General features: G+C 41.5%; 1 protein-coding gene across 2 annotated transcripts in view; it reads right to left on the bottom strand.

Annotated features, from left to right (window-relative positions):
- Nucleotides 1-5799: 5799 nt before the first annotated feature.
- The window catches only part of bcl11aa (BCL11 transcription factor A a), a 55729-nt gene continuing 38185 nt past the window's right edge, over nt 5800-23343 (bottom strand). For both annotated transcript variants that reach the window (XM_069689836.1, XM_069689837.1), the window contains exon 3: nt 5800-11711. In XM_069689836.1, the coding sequence (XP_069545937.1) occupies nt 9466-11711 (2246 nt within the window). In that variant the 3' untranslated portion in view covers nt 5800-9465. The remainder of the gene's footprint in view (nt 11712-23343) is intronic.

Genomic DNA, 23343 nt, shown 5'->3' with positions numbered 1-23343 from the left:
AGATTGTGTGTCCTGAACTCGGTTACACAAGACAGGCCTAAGTCTCAAGGGCATGTCATCACCCAAGCACACACACACACACACACACACACACACACACACACACACACACACACACACACACACACACACACACACACACACACACACACACACACACACACACACACACACACACACACACACACACACACATGCGCACTAATAATCCATGTCTTTCCTGGACATTCTTTTATCCAGCTCAGCCCCCAGGGATTTTCCGTTGTCCCGGCAAGGCCGAGAGGCCTCTTTCTGGGGTCATAGATCAGAGAGAGGCCCTCCATGACCCTGGAGGATACGAGCCTGGTATAGTCCATCCAGCCATAGCCATAGCAGCACTGTGAGGTCAGGGAGGTTAAAACGCAACCAGAGAGAATGATATAATGCAAAACATCCTCTTGTACAGTTAATGAGTGAGATTTTTTTTTTTTCTTTCATCATTCAACCACAGTGTATAAAATCAGGTTATTAAGCTCTGTTTGGTGTTTAATGGTCTCCCTGTTTCATAACAATAAAACCAGACAAAATCACCAACAGATAAAACTGTCCTTGAAGTGGCACTCATAAGATATTATAAGGCATCATAAATGCTTTATAAGCATTGCAGTTGCCTGATAATTGTTATAACTGGAGCAGGAAGTCGTAAACAGATGCAAATGATTCGAGGAGTTCGATCATTAATGGGACAACTGTAATGACATGATGCTTAAATTAATTTCACTGTGGGACATTTGTTTGATATTTTCATTGTAGGATTTCTTTTAAAATCAAGTTTAATCAGGTTTTTAAAATGCTTGTAAAATGTACATAGCACATTAGCTCTGAATATAAATGTTTCTATATTAAAACAGGCTTGACCAGTAAATGCGACGTTTAAAGTGCAAATACAGCATCTAAAGGAGACTGTGAAAGATTCTCATATATTACCAGTCACACAAACACACACATATACAAAGCATGCCTATTTGACACATGTTGCTGTGCTCCCTCCCTCACCCTCCCTCACCCTCCCCCATCCCTGCAGTCATTCATTCTTTCATTCATTCACATCTACTTTGACAATGAATTTGAACTTCAGACTGGAGTGAAAGAAAGAAGGACTGAAAGGAGGAGAAAAGGGAGGCTGGTGCTTTCTTTTCTTCCTAAGCATACTCTTTGACCTTTCAACCCTGCACAGGGCCAGACACCCCCTCCTCCCCCCCGCCCACATTCTCAGATACAAAACCCTCAACATAGGCAAGTTTTTTAAGGTATGTGCACCAAAGTTGGCAGAGGAGACTCAGACAAATGGACACAAATCTCCACACCTGCATGGTCTGCTCTGTTTCATTTGTCTTTTCTACTTCATGCATTCCAGCACTTACGTTCTATCAATAGACTTTGACCTCTTAGGCCTCAGCTTAAGTTTGTGTGTGAGCATGTGAGTGCTTGTGTAGGGTGGGGGTGGGATCACGGCTACTCCTAAGACTGATTCAAATAGCACTTCATAATGGTATAATCAGTAGAGTAGTGATTGAACTGGGAGTGGACAAACATTTCTTCCCAAATCATTTTCAACTTGCCTTAGACACAGTCAAAGTATTGAGGAAAAAGATTTCAAGGCAGGAGATTAAGCAACTTCTCCACACGGATGTGTCTTCCAGTGTGTTCTTTGAATAGTCTGAACAGATCACGTGTCTTCATCATGACATAATATCAGCGAGGTCAGATTAAAAAATAATAGTGCATTAAACTCATAAACCTTGACCTTTTCCCTCCTGGGGTTTTATTCACAACCATGTTTTTGAAAGGATTTAAACATTTTCAACCTTATGAAACACCAAAGTCTTCTTATAAAATCAATACTCACATCTAAACAAAGCATGCAGTAACAGCTTGACTTCAAATCACAGTGTTTTAACGGCAGAGCTTAGCATGCCATTGTTTTGTGACAGAGGAACAATATGTAAGCTTTAGAAGTTCTTCATACCTGCGACCTGGTTTTGTTTGTCAGTTCATTTATGACAAATGGCAAAGGAATCTGGAACTTTTATGTCACATACGTAGGTGCACACTGTATGGTGCCTTCAACCTTTTCATTTCATTTAGTTTTTCAGCCATTCAAACAACTTTTTACCTGTGAAATGAATGTATCTTTTGTATTGCTTTAGACCTGCTCTCCACTACATGTTAGAGGGTTGCTTTGTACTTTTAACTCCACTGCATTCATCTGACAGCTGCAGTTACTTCTTAGCGTACAAATCTAGGTTTTTCTAATACAATACGGATCTGTTGTTGTTATAAATTTAACTGACTATATTAATCTGTTACTTTAGATGTGAGGATGTGCTAACCGGGTGTTACCAGACTGGCTATGCTCCGGGGAATCGTTTCCAGTTGTTGCATCACACTTGGTGTAGACCTTCATTTCTAGACTATTCCAATAGCATTGGTCACGATGTGCACCAATATCATCCGAAACACTAACGTTGCTGCAACTACATTTAGAAAAAAATGGTTGACGTCAATGTCATTGCTAATGGTCGCTGATTGGTGGCTGAGTGCTTGAGGAAACATAATTGTGAACAGGGTTTACAGACTAATTACACTGAAGAAAACTGAAGCTGTGAGCAATATGGCGGAACCAGGTTAAGGATTTGTTTTTCTTTTCTCTTCCAAAGTCAAGGTAACAATGATCCTAGATCTCTCCATACCTAAAAATAATGGTCAAAATGAAAAATGAGACAAGTATCTACAGTCGTCGGCTTGATACTTAATTCTCTGTCTTTTAGACCTTGTGCCTTTTACATATTTCAAACATGTGATATAAACAATCTTACTCAAGTCAATCAAACTAACATGAACTGATAACAGGTCGGTGACAAACTCTAAAATGATTCCATTGAGTTTCATCCTGTGGTTCTTAAGTCAGACTCTTCAACTGGAACTCCCACACACGGCGTTAAGTGCACTGTGGTCGAAGGCGGTCATTATTCTTTTACTGGCTTTGATTGCAGTTTTTTTTTTACATGGTGGACTGGCCTTGTGGTCATTATATGTGCAAAGTAATGTTTAATGATTGTCCATTATAGTAAGAGGCATTTACTTTGCTACCAATTCCTATAGACCGCAGTGGTCAGCGTGTATTAAACCAGTAAATATGTATAGAAGTAGCAACTCCTATTTATGGCAGACAGAGGCTGGCCAAGACAAAATGCTCTTCTGTTGCACAGCACAGAATGTACACAGATACCAAAGTATACTGAATAGGAAGAAAGGCAGACAAAACATACACGCTCGCGCGCGCGCACACACACACACACACACACACACACACACACACACACACACACACACACACACACACACACACACACACACACACACATATACACTCCTTTCCTTTATCTAGATTCCATTGGAACAGTGTTGCAGCAAGGCCATACAGTGACAAAAGCAGTGTGAAAACATGCTTTCTCAAGTCTTTAGAGAATCTCTTATTGTTAAAATCCTGCAGGCCAAAGACAAATCCATAGGAGTTTATGGCAGACTGCAGGTCATGGTCGTATAGATTTTATAACGGTGACAAATGCATTATGCTTTTCACATAAACCAGCACACGAGAGCCCCAGTAAAGCAGAAAAGGCCTGAATGCTTCACGGATTTATAACTCAATGAATTTATCACAGAAAGAGAGAGAGATGGAGAGAGAAAGAGAGAGAGGTAGAGAGAGAGAAAGAGAAATATGGTGCCGATTTGTTTTATTTGTCTGGGCAGCGCTGCTAGTGGCTAGTTGTTTAACAGGGAGTAAAGAAGAAACTGCTGCCACTGGAGGGTCACACCGTCCTCGCTTGTCCAACACACCCGAAACGCAACTGTGAAGGTGAAAAGTAGAGCAGCAGACCAAGTTGTATAAATGGAAAGAATCATTGCTTTTAATTTTAGGTGTGCATGTTTTTTGTTACCTTCGGCTGCCTTTATTGTTGCAGAAAAATGGAAAAAATGTAATACGTGAGAGCTGCCGAATACAACTGACATCAGCAGCAGCTGGGGTCCTCTACCTTGGTCAAAGCCAACCTGAATCGTTGCAGCAGAGGGTCTTCGTCCACATCTTGAAACCTGCTCCAACTCCAATCTCTCCTCTGTGTCACAAAGTAAAAATGCTCTTTGGCGAAAAAGCACGACATATTCCAGAAGAAACTAAAAACTAACCTTTGAATGTGACTTGCAAAAATGTCTGGAAGCATACTGTATGAATAAATGACAGGTCATTTCTAAATGTGGATTGCACTGTTTTCTGTACATTTATGGTCACGTATTGCAATCAAACATAACTCTTGTGGCAGAATGTTAAAACTGTAATATGTCCTACTTCTTGTGGAGTTTGTAATTGCTTTTATTGGCCTAAATCTGCATGGATGGATTATCAAGTGGACCTACTGGGTATAAATCTGGAAGGACTTTAACATCAGAATGTTGAAGAATTCAGTCAAGAGTAAGGATGTCTGAATCATACTAAGCTTCTGATCATAAATATGATATCTATATTGTATTCTCACTTTTTTCCTCCAATAATACACTATAATTGCACTGCATGCTAATGTAAATCACAATGAAAATGTGTATTTATGTAGAAACAGATTTGCTGTTTTTCTTATATATCTCATTTGAAATGCTGGTAAAGAAATAATTTTATTTATTTATTTATTTTTTTTAATTATAAGCTTTTCTCCCGCCTAAACACAATCAGACGATTGATTCTTTTATTTTGGGTCAGGTGTGTTGATGGTCTTCAGTGTGTGAGAGAGAGCTGAACAAAGGGGTGTGGTGTCTGGAGGACACAATGCTGATTGATCCTGACAGCTTTATGAGGCTTTGTGACTACTGAGCAAACAGAGGGACATAATGATATTTACTTAAGTACCTTTTATGAAAGTCTATATGTGTTCATATACTGTATGTATATGTGCGTGCGTGCGTGCGTGTGTGTGTGTGTGTGTGTGTGTGAGACTGAGGGTGAAAGGCACAGATGGGACAGCTATTATCAGCAACAGATACCGTACTGTACTTTGAGGAGTGACATGCAGAGTACACATGTGCTCTGAGATAGTGGTGTGATAAACGTACACACACACACACACATACGCATGTACTAAATGCAGCTGGGCTGTCTTGACCAACAGATAGGATGGCCCCTGCATGCAGACACATTGGTGTCAGGAGTTCTTCCACCCTGACACACACACACACACACACACACACACACACACACACACACACACACACACACACACACACACACACACACACACACACACACACACACACACACACACACACACACACACACACACACACACACACACACACACACACACACGAAGTTATGAAGTACATATAGTTCCAAGGCCAAAGGCTAGCCTACAAGGCTGAGTTCACTGGGTTCAGGCAACAGTTTAAGGCCTCATTAGAATAACATTTTAAGGAAACGCCCTGCACAGGTCACCAGTGGCACCCATCACACTCACACCAACAGACACACATAAACCATATCGGGACAACTTCAAATGGCATGTGTAAACTTTTGAAAACTCTTCCATATAAAGTCATTTATTAGAAATAGATATTTTCATAAGAAATGTGTAGCAAATTAGATAACAATGATTGTAAGACAGTGATGTCTACAGCAGAAGCTGTTGTATACCTTGTAATTACATACACACATACTCATGGATGCACATTTCAGATACGTTGACACACATATTGGAAACAAGCGACAAGTGCCATTATACTTTCATTTTTTTTTTTTATTAATTGTTTTTCGATAAAGGGACAAAATGGGTGTGTGAACAGGATTATGCAGACATCTGCCAGAAAACACAGACAGTGGTTTTCCCAATACAACTGAACAGAGACCCCAAACAAGTACAACAGAAATTAACGAGCTTGGTTTGTCCAATGACCATCGGCCACCATTACAAAAGAAAAACAAAATTAAAATCATATCATAACCAAAAAATATGAAATAAAATAAAAAGAAACCAAAAATAAGAATCCATTCCATGTCTCCGTTTTTAACAGAGCATATAGGTAATAATAAATAGTAACTCCCATAGTAAAAGATAAAGTTCAAGTTCAAGTTACAACAAACAGCTCTCAGAACAGGAATAGAAAAGGCTGATAACAAAATATTCCGCATTGCCATTTACAAAAAAGTCTCAACTCAAGCAGGCTTCTCCACATCCCTCGGGTCATTTTTAAATATGCTTTGCATATGAAAGGATACCCAATCTAAATATAAAGCACCATTTAGTATTTGGCAATGAAAAAAAAACTGCAAAACATTTATTTTCTTTTTTAAATGTATTTATTTTGACGCTTTTTTTCGTAATCCGTGTACTGCATATGAAGGTTTTTTTTTCTTTTGTTTTTTTCCTCTCCTTGATGTTGGAATGTTGTCAGGTGGGAGGGGTGAGAGAGACAGAAGCACACAACAGAACAGGCCGACGTCAGCTTGCATTACTGCATACAAGAATGGCAGCGGGGGAAAGCGGGGTGAGGAGGAGGGGGGCAATGGGAGGGGGGGGAGGTCCGAACCAAAAATCAAAGAAGATATGTACAACCACCTCTGTGGACAGGAAACAGAGCAGCGGCCATCTGATGGCCTGCGACGCCTCCCAATGCCACATACTTTAGCTGCTTTTTTATGGGTTTTTTTTTTCCTTTTATTTCTTTAAACATACAAATAATTCGCACTATATTATCCTGCCAAATTAAAAAAATATACCGTGGCAGCTTGGGATTTTTTTTTCCACTACCAAAAAAAGGTATGGTAAATACCTTTAGAGAGAACAAGCAACAGTTAAAAATACGAGCCTCAATATAAATACTATAGTGCCTACTCTAAGTGAACATTGAATTCAAATACAATTCTAGAAATACAGAAAAAGTAGACCATAAATGTGTTTAAGCATAGGAATCGACATGAGTGTGCATTTTCCTATATTTTAAGTTCTTTATTATATATCCATATATAATCTTAATCCTTTCCCCAATGCAAATTGTATGTCAACCTGAAGAGTTGTGAAGAGCCAAGGCAAAATAAAATACAAAACCATCACAGAGTTTTTTTTTTGTTTGTTTTTCTTCTTTTTTTGTATCATTTCATATATACTGTGATCGGAGTCTTCAACACCACCAAGACGCTGAGGAAAAGAGAAACGACAACAAAACTTAAATTACAGTTTCCCCTAAAAGATAGTGAAGTGTTATTTGCAAAAAACTTTTATTTTCATATCTATAATTAAAGGAAGGTTTTATACAAAAACAGATTCTCGCAGTGTGAGCAACAAGATTTGAGTGTCTGTTGTCTAGCCAGCAAGGTCTATAGATTATTCAGATGTAGATGACAATAAGGATAAAATATAGCTCCTTAAAAATTAAAAAAATTAACAATGTGTCATTGTGAATAGTGGAAATGAGAACTGCATCCCGTTTGCAACCATGTAGGAGCATTGGTTACTTATCACTCACAGCAAATCTTTTAATTTACAGACCTTGCCGACAAGTGTAAATTTTCAGCCCAGGCTAAGTGCTGGGTTTTCTAGGGGTAACAAATTGACAAATGGTCAAAGGTGAAATGGCAAGGGTACAAAGGTCAAGGGTCAAGAGGCTGGAGTTGCTGGCAACAGATTATGTGTCTCATCTTTTACTGCTGACCCTCGTTATCTGACAGCATTTCAATCAGGTTTTCCCCTTCAGCGTAAACTTATAAAATGGGAAAATAGAAACAGTGCACTTCATGTCCGATTTATGACGATTTAGCTTTTAGACTCAAGCCATGTACCAACATTGCATCAGTGTGGGACAATGCAAGAGAGATGTCGGTTGGTACTCTCAGGCAGAGTGATAAGTGCTATACTATGAACAGCTTGAATGAAACTGAAGGAACAGAAATATCCCTTTTGGGTTAAAAAGCAACAGTAAACAAAAAAGGTGCCCTGCCTACGCATACTGATTAAAATGATCACATTTTACTTTTTTCAAGAGCCCTAGATTACAGATATATTTTTTGCAATTCGTTCATTTTTTCTGCAATTCATAGTTAATGACCCTGTTTTGATTCTAGAAATGTAAAGTGAAAGACATTGCCTCTGATCCCCGTATTATGTACGTAGCTTCCAGTTCTGTGTAGCTTTCTGTCTGTCTAGCTTGTAGTTATTTCAATGCTCTCAAATAAAGTTAGCCTCACTTGGAGCTCATATATTACTTTATGCATTGTTCCACACACTGACATTTTGAAGCAGCGTTGTAGGTTTGTGCTAACGCAGATGGTACATGACACTTCTCAGCCATGCGCCGAATCCCTCAAGTTCAGGATTGTACATTACAGATTACCTTTATCTCAAAAGTACCTCCTTACCAGAAACAAAACTACAAATAATTCAGATATACACAATACTGCTTGTACCATGCTTGCCATGAAATCCACATATTAAAGATAGCCTATTGAACATTTAATAGGTAGCTAAAGGATGATTAACGAGAACCTTCTGATCTTTCATCATGAGTTGTCACAGTCCATTTGAGCAGTCAGGTGCTTGATGCAAGGACCTTTCCTGGGTGGCTTGAGCCTAGCTTGATCTAGTGTGACCCCAAACTTATACCAGATAAGATTATGGCCAATGCAGTCTAGAGATATCAAAGGCACTCTTTCTTATTCTACCAAATGATAGTACAAATTGAATCCTTAGCACACCCTTGTCTTTTTGAGGGAAATTTAAAGACTGTTGTCACTTTCAGTTTAGTCATCAAGCCAATGGATTTTGGCCATGGATTTTTTAAACCCTGTGTGAACATGGTATCTTTTAGAAAGATCAGGATAAGTGCATTTGCAGGGTTGTAAGAAGAGGGTCAAGTCAAAGACTGTTCACTTTCCATGTTACAAAACAAAACTGTACATGATATGTGTTACAGAATGTATGCAGCATGGACATATCTTTCTTGTCTTTTCTCTTTTTGAAGAATAAAAAGAAAAAAACTGAACAAGAGAAAAACAGCAACACATTTACTCAACAACTAACCAACCAGGGACAAGTTATTTTCTTTTTTTTTCTTTGATTAGCAAAAACATACTATGCATGCTGACTAATTCTTAAAAATGGAAAAGGAAAACTCAAAAAATAAAATAGTACACAACATGTAAATTATTGCACAAGAGAAAGGCTCGAAGTTTTGCGTCAATGCAAGAGTATTGCCCCGATACAGATCATGCATTCAATGGGTAATGGAAACGGGGTGTGCTGGTGCAGAGCACATGGTCTTGAGCTTCCACCAGACTGGCAAAAGTGGATTGTTGGGATTGGGGCAAATCTACAGGGGGCTGGGACTAAACAGGGGGCTGATGGCGGACATAGTTGCGGGGAAAAGGTCCAATTGTTCGGCCTTCTACTCTGACTTTATTTCGGTACTCAAAGGACGGTCACTGTGCCATTTTTTCATGTGTTTCTCCAAGGTGCTGTAGACACTGAAGGGCATCTTACAAATTTCACACTTGAACACGTCTTTGCCCACCTGACCATGGGTCTTCATGTGGCGTGTAAGTTTGGAGCTCTGGGCACACGCATAATTGCACAGCTCACACTTGTACGGTCTCTCGCCTGTGTGGCTGCGCCGGTGCACTGTCAGGTTACTGCAGTTCTTGAACACTTTGCCACAATACTCACAAGTATCACTCCTGCGGCCGTCCTTGGAACCGGGCCGCCCAGGACCCCCGAGGTGTGGTGTGCTGCCTCCACTGCCTGTACCACTACGGCCCGACATCCCGCCATCCAGTTCCCCCGGAGGAGTCGAGAAACGCAGACTGCCATTCTCTGAAGAATGCTCAGATGAAGATGCAAAGGGCGATTGTCTGGAATCCCCAAAGTTCAGAAAAGGGTCCTTGAGTTGTCGGGAGGCGGCATAGCCAGCCAGCCACTGGGAGTACACGTTTTCCGTGTTAGGGATTGTGGGAGTGGGTAGGTCAAACTCCTTTTCCAGCTTGATACGTTTAGAGAAAGGGCTGAGTGGACTGGGGCTACCCAGAAGCAGTTTCTTGGAAAGGCCAACGGAGGCAGATTCATTGGGGGACGCTCCTCGCCCGTTAACTGTCGAAACAGAGCCCTCCTCTCCACGATCTGTTTCCAGTACAGAGTCTCCATCACACATCTCACGATTGTGGTGATGGTCTCGGTTGAGATGGTGGTGCAGGTGGTTCTCTTGGGCCATGGCATTTCGTTTGTGTGCACTGAGTGCTTCACTGAAGTGTTGCATGCTAGCGGCCAGACCCATCCCCTGCATCACCTCAGGCAGTGAGCGAGGGATGGACCCCTCATCAGCCACTCCTCCCAGTCGACTTCCGATTACACCATTATTTTCATGCTGACGTGCTGCTTCAAGGTTCAAGGCGAAATGATAGCTGTTGGTTCTTCTTGCTACCCTCTCCCCATTCTGCTGCTCTTCCTCCTCTACCTCCTCTTCCTCCTCCTCTTCTTCTTCCTCCTCCTCTTCCTCCTCTTCCTCCTCTTCTTCTTCCTCCTCCTCCTCCTCCCCATTTTCACGTAGCATGCGGTTATTCTCACTTTTCAGCTTGGCCACAACTGACTTAAGGGCATTGCTTGCACTGCCCAGGTGTTCGCTCGTGCCAGGCTCTGGAGATGAGGCTGTTGAGAGCCCATCTTCTGACTTGCCTGTATTTGGCGAGGAGGATTTGTGCATGTGTGTCTTCATGTGGCGTTTCAGTTTGCTAGCCTGCGTACAAGCATGATCACATAAGTGGCATTTGTACGGCTTCTCTCCTGTGTGGCTGCGCCGGTGCACTATTAGATTACTCTGGAACTTGAAGGACTTGCCGCAAAACTCACAACACTTTGATTTCAGCTGGTTGGTGGAGGAGGGGGTTGCCCCTGCTGAGGGGAGAGGTGTAGTAGGAGTGGTCTGAGAGCCCACAGGTGACTGCATGGAGCCTGGAAGAGGCGGTGGAGTAGCAAGATATGGAGGTTTGCTGCCCCCTGCACCTCCCGTACCTCCACTTCCTCCTCCTGTCTGGAATGGCTGGAGTAAGCGTTGCATGGGACTGGGCCGGCTGGGGGATAGTGGGGGAGTGGACCCTGAGGTGTTGCCCGCCAGTTCCCGTAGCCGCCTTGAGAAGTCCATTGTCGGAGGGGGGTCCAGAGGCAGAGGAGGATTGAGGCGCAGCACCCTGTCAAAGGCACTCGGGTGGTGGGCTGCCAGCGCCAGCTCCTCTGGGCTCAGGTGGTGGGGGTCCAGGTGGTTCCTTGGAGGAGGGCTGAAAAGGGGTGGTGTCGGAGGGAATCGTTGATGATGGCCCCCACCAGGAGCGCCACCAATGCCAACACCACCTACTGCTCCAATACTGTCCCTTCCACCTGAGCCAGAGCCAGGGATGCGGAGGAGGTTGAAGGGGCTCGCATCGGGAGGCAGATGGAGACCGTGAAGGGGAGGCTGAGAGGGGCAGTCTGCACCTCCACCAAGGGAGGAAGGCCCACCCATTCGTGGGATGAGAGGACTGCCATGTTCACTTTCCAGGTAGATACGGAAGCCATGGGTGTTCTGAGCATGCTGCAGCAAGAACCAGGCGCTGCCATATGACTGCTTACATGTAGTGCAGGTATAGGTGGTAGGCTCCTCCTTACCTGTTGTGACAGAGAAAAATGAATTGGGTTAGGAGAAATAGTAACTGAAAATCTATTAAATAACTTTAACACCATCCAGACTTTATACTACATACAACTATGTGAACAAAACATTCTGTTGCCATTTCTGTTTTCATTTAAGAAAATGCAAGAAATGTATAAATGCCGCAATGCTGTTCATTTGGTAACATTAACACACTTGTCCATTAACAGCACTGTGTACAGAACGAAATACATGAAGAACAACTCTGTTCAACTCAGCTGAACTGATCTTTTATTTGAACCTTAGGCCTAACTGTTACAGCTTTTAAAAGTGGTCGGCACATGGTGTTGAGAGCTTTGCAAATACAACAGTAGCTCTTATTGAGGTCATGCCCCACATGAGTAGCATGTGAGAAGTAGTGTGTGTGTGTGTGTGTGTGTGTGTGTGTGTGTGTGTGTGTGTGTGTGTGTGTGTGTGTGTGTGTGTGTGTGTGTGTGTGTGAGTATCTCTTTTTCTCCCAGACTGCTCTGGGACATAATTTCTCCCTTTAGACTGACTGTGAGTCCTCCATTGTCAGCAGGAGAACAAAGAAACAGGGCTATCCCAGCGGACTACCACTTCCCACTGATCTACCAAAACAGGCTCACTGACAAATACACATACACACAGACACAAACCCACAGGAGAGAACAGAGAAGAATCCTTTAAACCTTGAAATTATGGTTTCTTCATTTCAGTAGCAACAGCATAAATACATTAAAAACTACAGTATATATCTGATGAGGCAGAAAAAAATAGAAGCTAAGAAAAGACAGATAATATATTGTTTCATTGTCTAGACCAATGGGTATACAACCCGTCAGAAGTAATTTTGTATTTTAGCAACAAAAGCATAAAACTGAAATGTATGCAAGTGTATTTGTGTACACTAGATTCTAGAATCAGATTCTCTCATGTACTGCCCACACTCCTACCGACGCCTTTCACCCCAAAGACAAAACCACATACACGCTTTCATTCACACACACGGAACAGAGCACCTCAGCCGCCTGAGGAAGGTAAAACAGTAGGAGTGTAAAAACATTTAGGCACCAACTGGAGAGGAAAAATAACGCCCTCAGTCTGCCTCAAAGCTTCTTCCCTCAGTGAAGCGTGCAGAGTCACTTTGATATGGCAACGAGAGGAACATTTAAAACAATAATTGCCTTTGAATGGCCTCGGTGACGATGACCTGTGGGGGACCCGCAATGCATATGTAATCTCATTAGGGGCCCGAATGGACGGCCATCAGCTCGTTTACAAGATTAGATGACAAACGAACCCCGTCGCTCCCATTCAGAGCCTTCCACCATTATGTACTGTGCAACGTGGGTGCATCTGACAAAGTGAACAAGCAGAGATGCACATGCAGACCCGAACACACAATTGAAGTCTGAAAAAAGCAATTTAGACATTTACAAAAGTCTGAAACAAGATCTGACTGCAAAATTGTGGTGTGAAGGAAGACCACTCTGGAATCTTAATACACACGTATATACTTACATGCACATTAACACTAGCAAGAACTGTCTGTCTAATTATCTAACTGAATGAAAGAATATTGAAACCACCTTTTATCTGAAAACTGCAACAAAAAGTATCAGAAAGTCATCACATAATAAACTGAAACATATTGCACTATTATTGCAAAAAGAAAATGGGTGTCATTATAGGGGTCATAATATTGATGTTCTGATGATTTTTTTTGGTTAAAAGCTCTTTTGCTGAATGGTGTCATGAACAATGAATTATAAAAGATTCCATTAATATGTAAACAGGTTAGGTGGGTTGTAAAAATACACACAAAATTGGGACGTATCACCTGCTAATTACCAGCAGAACAAATATGACAAATTAACAGTGATACTAAAAGGATGTTGCGGTTTACATGGAAGCTTTTATACATCAGTACACTGCAATTTACCTCTAACAGCCAGAAAGAGAGTGTCAGAGAGGTGGTAGTGGAAAAAAAAAAATCCTGCTTCAACAAATATCTGCAAAGAGAAAATGTGTGTGTGCTTATGAGCTTGTATTTAAAAGATATAATTTCTTTCCTGCTGGTACTTACAAACAGGGATTTGAATTGACAATAAATATATTTATATTTATATTTATAAACTAGACACGAGTGTGTTGAAGTGTGTGTCGATCGGGGTCCTGTCTGTCTGTGCATTAGGGTGTCTTGTGGAAGATTCTCCTCCTTCCTTCATTTCCCAGCCTTTTGTTTTCCTGGCCTCTATTTCTGAACACACAAACACACTTATCCCGTATGACCAAGCGTTTGGAAAGGCAGCTAAATTATGGATCATTAAAATCGGCACAAATTACCTCTAATTGTGGGCACCTGCAGCCGTTCTAACCTGTGAATTTCATTTGCATTATCAGGACCAGGGAGGCTTAATTTATTTATTCATCTTCTTTTTTTTCTTTTTTTTTAATCTCTAGTTAATCTGCTTGAATCCTGGACACTGACAGTATCATCAATAACACTGCACTTTTTTTCCACTTTGGTTGAATCAGAAGTTGCAGAGAACTGAAAAGACAACCTGTTCTTCCAAAATGGAGGTAGCCCTTTTCTTTATTGTCCAGATATGTGGTTTTGGATTTGCCTTTCTTTTGCTTTAAAGTAGGCAGTCACATTTCCAAACTAATTCTGAACATTGCCAGTCTAATATGTGCATACTCCGACACACAAACCAATTTCTGATAAAAGTTGTCGTGTGATAATGTGTAAACATTATCAACAACAAGTTTAACAGTGAGAGCGACCCAGCTTTCCTTTGCAAACTGTCATTCTTGTGTCACACAGGACATCATTTAAACGTTTATTAAACGTCTAAATGAAACAGACGCACTCACTCCAGCATTCAAAATCAAACTTTTCCTGTGAAAGAAGCCCAGAATAAGTATATTAGTATTCTTGTTTGTTAAATAAATAATACTCTATTGGTATGTAAAACAATACTGGAGCCTCTCTGGAGCCCTCGGAGGTGCTTATGATTTAGTGATTCTCAACCTGGGATCGGGATCCGCACAAATACTTGTAAAATTACTTCTGAGCAAATAAATAACATATTCTCCAATGTCAAACTTTCAATAGAGTTTGCTTTATTATCTATAGCAACTGACTGGATAATTTTCGGTCCTTTAAAAATTCTTTCAAACAAGAATCACTTAGTTTGATCTGGTCCCTTGTGGAAGTTATCTTCGATGGGACTCACAAATAGCTTTCATTTCAAAAGATATCAAGCCAAAATGTCTGGGAAGCACTGGTTTAGACAACTTCTGCATTTTCAAGGGAAACATAGTTTGTCTCTAAATGTCTCTGATACTGGATTCCTGGAAAACGTTCTCGGTGCTAAAAACATATAAATACCTGGTAATGGATGCAGGAAAAGGATGCACTGAAGGAGCTCACTGAGATTGCCTGGGCACTGGGTCTAGATTTTTGTGCTGTGTTTTGGATTTGTGTACAGTATCTCGAGACAGTATCTTCCTGGGTGAGGCAAATTTTAAACAATATATTGGGTAAAATAGGAGCGAGTTTGCGTTGCACTATATGATGATGACAGCGCTACAATTATACAGACAGAAATCACCATTTTTGTTTTCAGACAAAAATGTGGGTAAAATATTAAACAGAACAAGTGGAAGGCACAATAGTGTAACTCTTAAGCTAATACGCTCCTTTTTGACTCGTGGCTCAGACTTGTCTGCATGCTGATTGAAACTGTAAGGTTAATGGATTTTAGAGTAGGCGACCGCTCCACTCTGTCTCCCTGTAATATACTCCCATCAGCCACTTCATTAGGCAAACTCTCCACCACTCCAAGGTAGAAAAATGAAGTGAGAAAGCAGAATGGAGACACGGAGATGAAGATAGATCGAGTTGGAGAAAGGGAAAGAAAGAGATGAGACAAAAGTAATCTCTCTAGTTTAAGTTTAGATAGAGGTGACAAATACCTCTTCAAACTTTAAAGTTTGGGCACAGCAGGTGGATGGAGGGAGACGGAGAAAGGAGGGAGGGCAGATGGGGGTAAATAATAGCATCCCGCTCTTTACCTGGGGTAAACGTCAAAGCTGTGCAGCTACTAGTGAGACTCCAGAGAACGTGCACACGCACAGCTTCAGAAATGTCCTAACACTCAATACCAGCCATGCTACAGTGACAAGCACAGGCATTAGGCCCTATTACGCCAAGGGCATAGCCTGGACACTTATGTGGTGCTAGATGAGAGAGAGAGAGAGAGAGAGAGAGGCAGTAAGGGAGCTTGGCTCATGTTTCACGACTCCTTTGTGTGTGAGAGTGAGACAGTGTGTGTGCAGAAAGTTCCCACTGGCTCGATCCATCCCTCTCAAAAGGAAGTGTAGCACTCTGATCCAACGGCTGTCCAAGGAGCTGAAATAAAGCCAGCGCAGCAAACTCGTGAGACACACTGTAACATCCACAGAAGGGATTCATGAAGACCAGAACACACTAGAGGCATCGGATGCATTTATAAATGCATCAAATTATTCGAATGGCTAAATAGAAAAGGTTTTATTTCATTGTTTCTATTATTTACTACTTTTCCTTTTATTTCACAATTTCTCATGTGATGTTTTTTTGCCCCTTTATTTCCAATCATATTGCAATTTCAGTTGAATTCTGGATTCAGTCAACTCACCACTGTTCCATACAAAGAGCAACTACAATAAAGCTTTCAGGGTTCATGCCTTAAATTAAAATGTATGCCTTGATGCATGTAGCCTTGTACTGCAGGTCACAATGGCACAACACTGAGAAAAGATACACCTCAAAAGTCTAAAGATCGACTCTTCCTCATGAGGTCTAAATATTGTTTTTTATGATAAAAGCTGTTAGAAAACCCATATTTTCTGCGTTGAAGTTGCTGCAAGGACACATGACAAACATCCACATGCAGATCTGTGCAGGCTGTACGAGGCATGTATGTGGCACGATATGGAACACTTAAAAAGCGTAACTTTAAGATGGCAGCACATTTTACCCTGTAAAACCATCAGCCTGCGTGAGTGTCTGTTCTTCAGCCAGTCATTCTGTCCTGTAAATTAGCTGGATTGACACCATTAAATCCCTCTCCAACCAGCTGGGGAACAAAATTGGATGCCAGGTCTTGGCTACAGGCTAAGATGGACATACAATTATCTTACTCGCCTAACGTGAATTGTATTTGTCTTTACATTCTCAATTTACTCTCCCTTAAGGTCATTTCTCCTTATATCGTCCTTTCCTGCCTGTGTAACCCTCTATTTATTGTCTCTCCTCCTCTATCTTCCTTCTTCTTTTTTTTTTTACTACAGTGCACTCTCTTCTTTACAGCTGTCCCTCCCCCTCCTCTCCTCTCCTCCATCCACACCCCCCTCTCTTTCCACCCACTGGTAAGTTCTCTGGTGGTGTCCTTGGCTGGGTCCACCTCTGGGTGAGATGATAGTAATTGAGGTAATGGAACAACGCTAAAACAGGATTAGGTACGCATACTGGGAGTGAGGGACAATGTCCCTTAATACAATTTGGGATTTCTATCTGAGCCTCAGGCTTTCAGGATCTGCTGCTTATATTTACATCTGGGCATCACTGCTCACCCCTGCTCACCTCCTGCTTTACCTTAAAGGGATACTTGGACATTTCACAAGAACTCAAGTTGTCTTATTATTCCTCACCAGGCGTGTCTCTATAGACTGTGGAGAGCAAGGTTTGGTTTTTGCCACACTAATTATGATTTGAAAAAACTGCAGGTTACAAGGGAAGAAACAGATTTCTTACAAATGGGTAAAAGACAAGTCAGTCATTATCCAGTGCCACTCATACTATTACTTTAAAATAAATTTACCATTGGCAATTGATGTCGTACACTGTACAAATATAAACATACTTGTGATTATGATGGAGAAATGGTTAAAATATTATGAATAAAATGATTGTATCTGTATGGTCATTAGCTCGCTCTCCTTCAGTCATAATCATTGTGCATTTTCAGTGACACAATTAACTGCTTTCTAATCAGCACTCTAATATTCATAACATGACTCCCACTATACATTTGTTCTGTAACTGATGCACTGCTTAAATAAAAACTCTTTTGTGAATCAGGGAGCGAAACCATACCAGAGAAAATGATTTTTGAATGGCTTCAGCAGGACATTGATTTTATCGACTCCTCTGTCATAACCCAGCCTCCCTCCATCCTACTCCCATCACGCACCACTTAAGTGCAACAGTTGTGGCTTCTTACAGCATGTTATACTTCCCAAAAGCACTTAAGCATATCATTGTTGTCATGTGAAAATATTGTTACCCCAATTATGGCTCCTTTTATGTTTTAATCCCAGAACTGCATGTTCTAGTTGGAGTTGCGGCGCACACCATGTGTGTTGAACTCCAAAATGCAAGGTGGTAAAGATAAAGAAAAAAGAAAAAGAAGACTGTTATGAAATCCAGGATAACAACAAAAATTTGAACATTGGTGTATCCTTGAGTGGCATTCAATTACATTGTCACTAAATTCCCATAATTGCTATTTTGGCATCATAATCTGTCATATCAATGTCCTGAGTTAAATCCTGCAGCAACTTCCTGTGCGGTCCAGAGAGAAGGGATCTGCACAGTCCTCCTCTCCCCCAATTATTTCCCCCTCTATGCTCAAGCTTTCTTACTAACTGGACAGCAAACAATTGGAATGCAAACAGTGGCAGCTGGTGTCCTGTCTGCTCACTGAGAGGAGCGACACAGTCAAATAACAACATGACTGAAATTGCTCAAAAAGGCAGCGCTGTGCCTGGAAGGAAATCAGCCTCTATTACTGGCTATGAGGCGCCGGCTAGATCAAAGCAACTTCCTCAAACACTGCCTGAGTATGTCAATCCTGTTGTAAAGAATAGTTGTGTAATCATAGCAGGGGGGTGGACATACAGCAATAACTACCTTACAATATATGAATAAGGAGCGGGGGTCAGTATTCCTCATCACACCGCATCCCTAACTGTTTGTTCCCCTGAGAAGGACTCAAGGACTCGACTTGGAGGACAAATGAAGTGACTGTATTTCTGCATTCCATGAATGTTTGGTGGTGTTTGCATCTGCTGGCCAAGAAGGCCTTTGACCTCATCTAATTTTTTTTTCTTTGCAAAATCAGAGCAGCTGTACAAACACGCAGGTAACCAGGAGGTTCAGAAAAACACTGCTTTGACCTCATCGAGGTGTTGAGGAAACCGTTTGTCACTCTCCGTGTGTAAAACCAAGGGCAACACCAGAAATACTTTCACTTTCCACAATCGTATGATTAATAGGCTCAAAACTACAGACACTCAAAAGGCCTGGAGAAGAAAAGACGGCAGCAGCAAGGAGAGCTTTCCAACCTGGACATTCAAAACAAGCATGAAACCTTTTCCTTTAGACATTGTTGGTTGATACGTTCCACTTCATTTGAAGCATACTGAACCCTAAACGTGCACCGTGGCCTGCAAGATGCACTCATGATTCTTGGCATTTCTCAGCTATTAACCGATCACTACATCTTCCGGAAGGAGAATAACTGAGAATGCTTAAATGCATGCCAGTATTCCCTTGTCTTGTTTTGCCATCTTAAACATAGTGGTCCGTTCTAGTTTTTAAACTAGAGGCCACTACAGGTCGGCTCCAAAAAGCTGCATAGGCTCCCATTCAACTAGTCTCATAAAATTCTCACTCAAAAACATTTCTCCAGTTTTGTTTTTTTCTGGCGGTCATCTGAAAATAATCCTGTCATTAATTGAAAAATAAGCTTCAAAAAGTGGTGCAGTCAGGTTATGGCTGTCGTGGGCTGTAGTATCGCCGGGTTTACAATCAGATCGAGTGAGATCCACCCGCTCCCCCCAGCTCGCCCCAAATAAGGTCACAACCGGCTCCAAACCGCTCTGAATTAGCAGGATGGCGCCGGCCAAATTCTGAACCCAAGGCTTCATAACAGCCATTCACAAACCAACGGGTGACGTCACTGTTGGTTGCCGCTTGGGCATGACTCAAGTTACCATGTTCTGACAGATTTGTCTTCTTTATCTTATCACTCATTTTGATGCAAGATAAAAGCCAATTTATTATGTGAATTACGACTGTCAGGGTGAGACTTTGACTTTTGCTTGTGGATTTATTACTTTGTAATTGAGACAGTGGTGGTCCTGTCCAAATAATGTGTTTATATAGGATATACAGTATTTATCGCAGTATTCCAGTTTGCATGGTTGGGTTTATGAGAACCAGATCATTTTTGAAAGTTAAATATATAGACAAGATATTAAAAACCATGATTACAACCAAGATACTGGCGTGTATGAAATCCTTCAAGTTGGAAGCTGCAGGACCCTGATGTATCTGAGAATGTATTGATGTAGTCAATACATAACCTGTGGACTATTAGTCTTCTTTGCAACAGAAGGAATGTGTGCAAAGTAAAGAAAGAAACTCTGGAAAATGAAAAAAAAAAAAAAAAAACTTTTCATCTTTAAAGGAAAGCAGTTCAGTCAGCAATAAAGTGTTGAAATTTACAGATATTTAATCAAGGTAAACATTAAAAATACTGTCACTGGTAAAAAAAAAAAAAAAAAAAGAAAAACATCACCTGAACTTCAAATCACTCCAAACAACTTTTGCAAATAAAGGCCTGACAATAATAATCTGATGTTTGTATGGAAGAAAGACCTATGAATGCATTTCAATTCCCAAAAACAACAATGAATTATTGAGCCTGTCTGATTACATGCTGTTAGTGTGTGCAAGGATGTGCAGGGGATGTGTGTGACCGTGTGGTCTTGCTAAACAGCCATACACTCTCGGCTGATGAACAAAAATATCAATACCGTCTGTCCCTGTGTGTGTGTACACGTTTGTATGTGTGTGTGAGTGTGTGTGTGTATGTGTGATATATCAATACCTTCTGTCTCTGTGTTTGGAACCCCTGCTGGGCTGCAGACTGTTATCTGCAACTCTCAACAGTTGACTTGTGTGTGTGTGTGTGTGTGTGTGTGTGTGTGTGTGTGTGTGTGTGTGTGTGTGTGTGTGTGTGTGTGTGTGTGTGTGTGTGTGTGTGTGTGTGTGTGTGTGTGTGTGTGTGTGTGTCCATCCAACCGCCCATTATAGCTGCCATGTGACAAAGTTTCCTTTTCTCTCTCTTTGTGGCACACACAAACACACACCCTCTCTCTCTCTCTCTCTCTCTCTCTTTCACACACACACACACACACACACACACACACACACACACACACACACACACACACACACACACACACACACACACACACACACACACACACACACACACACACACACACACACACAGTAATGCATCTCGTAAACTCTGTTCTAATGACACAGCCTGGGCCCTTAAACTGTGTTTATAAATGTAATTAAATGGACCGGCCTTTTGTAGAAGCATCCAAGCACACTGCAGCAATGATCCGGTGTGTGAGAGAGTGTGTGTCCATTTGGAAGACCAGTACTCATGATGGCAGGGACAGCCTCCACTTAACCCTAAACCACCATGGTGAAATTACAGAGCATCCAAATTACAGCACTTATGTGAGCAGAGAGAGAGAGAGAGAGAGAGAGGCTGGGGTTTGAAAAAGGAAACTTGGTCCTGACACACACACACACACACACACACACACACACACACACACACACACACACACACACACACACACACACACACACACACACACACAATAATACTCAGTGACTCAGCGTGTGGACTCCTACTTTAAACCAAGAATGCCGAAACCTTTCTGCTCCTAATCTCTTGCAGGTTGCGAACCTTAATCAGATTCCATGTGGTCATTTAAGGTTCATTTTGAAGTCGCTGTCGCTGCAGGGCTCACGCAGACATTTGATTGATCACATCCTTTATCAAACCAATAGTTTAGATACTGCAAAGCGTCCAGTCTCTTTGGCTTCAGCCGATATCAATTAGTGCTTTATTACTTTTGGACATCAACAGTCTCTGAAGTTGAAGAGTCACTGTGTGATGCAGCAGGATTACCTGCACTATGTACAAGACTACAGCAAAACAAAATCCAGTGTCTTCTCTCCCAAAAAAAGAATAAAACAACAATACTTGAACTATCGCTTCAACTCAATGCAACTCAATGCAAAGCGTTTCTTAATAAATATGGTAGCTTTCTTCTTCTAATCGATTGTTGAATGCCTTTCAAGAGTTCTGGATCCACTGGGCATCTGATAAGCCTTTAAACTGGATTTGTTACACAAGCCTCGCACCAGGGTATTTTACTGATGATCAGTAGCCGAAGTAACACACTTTAGTAACAGCCAGCTGTTTTAGGAGCAGGTCCGATTTGCACAAGAGGTGTGCAACACGTCACTAAACCTTCAAGTGGCAGCGTCGTGTCAGTGTGTACAGCTTGTTGCAGCTTGTTGGAAGTTTCATGACAGAAACAGTCACAGGAACATTCATGATGTGGGCACTTTGCTGCAAACAGGTTACATTCCAGAGTTCAAATGCAGACTCAATTTATGTCAACTTAACATGTTACATAACAGCAAGAGCAAACGGACGTACAGCAAAGGTCCGTCCAGCCAACACTCAAAGACTGGACTCAGCTGTTGGAGGCATTTTAGGCCACACACATGCACTTTCACCACTCAGCCATCAAGTCGCCCCTTAAAATTCAGTCTTGACCAAATTAACCAAATGATTTAAGTTAGTAAAATGATTTGAAAGTACTTACAGCAGTGTAACTAGATATGGTGCCAGTTGGTGGTTTATGTGAAAACTTCAAATTTAACTGATTTCAACGAGACATTTCAGACATTCTGAACTTTCAGAACTGAAGAGTTTTTGTGTCTGAAACTCTTCATGCTGTTATGGAGAATAATTCAGAATGTGAAGTTTTTTTTTTTACACAGAATATTTAATCTAAAGAAAAGTTAATCAGCTGTTGGCAGTCAAAAATATGAGTCCGCTGAGTTAACAAAATTGTGAAATGATAAAAGTTTATTTTAAATATTACTTAAAATACATGACCTTTATTTTTCCTGGAAGCATGCACACACACACACACACACACACACACACACACACACACACACACACACACACACACACACACACACACACACACACACACACACACACACACACACACACACACACACACACACACACACACACACACACACACACACACACACACACACTTGTCTAAAGTCCCTGATGAGAGAAGAACACACGCTGAGAGGAAGCAGATTTTCCTTAGTGCCACAAGCAAAGGTTGGTGGCCACTGAAGATACACACACACACACACACACATATATATATATATATATATATATATATATATATATATATATATACATAAAGCCAGCCTGGTATTGAGTGATCTGCAGGGACCTGCAACAGCTGTCAAGCAGGACAATTCAGTCATCAGTGTGTGTGTGTGTGTGTGTGTGTGTGTGTGTGTGTGTGTGTGTGTGTGCGTGCGTGTGTGTGTGTGTGTGTGTGTGCGCGCGTGCGTGCGTGCGTGCATGCGTGTGCGTGTGAGTCTCGCAGTGACCACAGTGGGAGATCACTCTAAGCCGAGCAAACACCTCAGCTGGT

The sequence above is a fragment of the Brachyistius frenatus genome, unplaced genomic scaffold, assembly GCF_029030835.1.
Source record: "Brachyistius frenatus isolate BFR_SWC_R1_liver_20210118 unplaced genomic scaffold, ASM2903083v1 Contig_8, whole genome shotgun sequence".
NCBI classification, from domain to species: Eukaryota; Metazoa; Chordata; class Actinopteri; family Embiotocidae; genus Brachyistius; species Brachyistius frenatus.
Note: the sequence above shows the minus strand (reverse complement) of the source record. Positions and strands in the feature narration are given on the sequence as shown.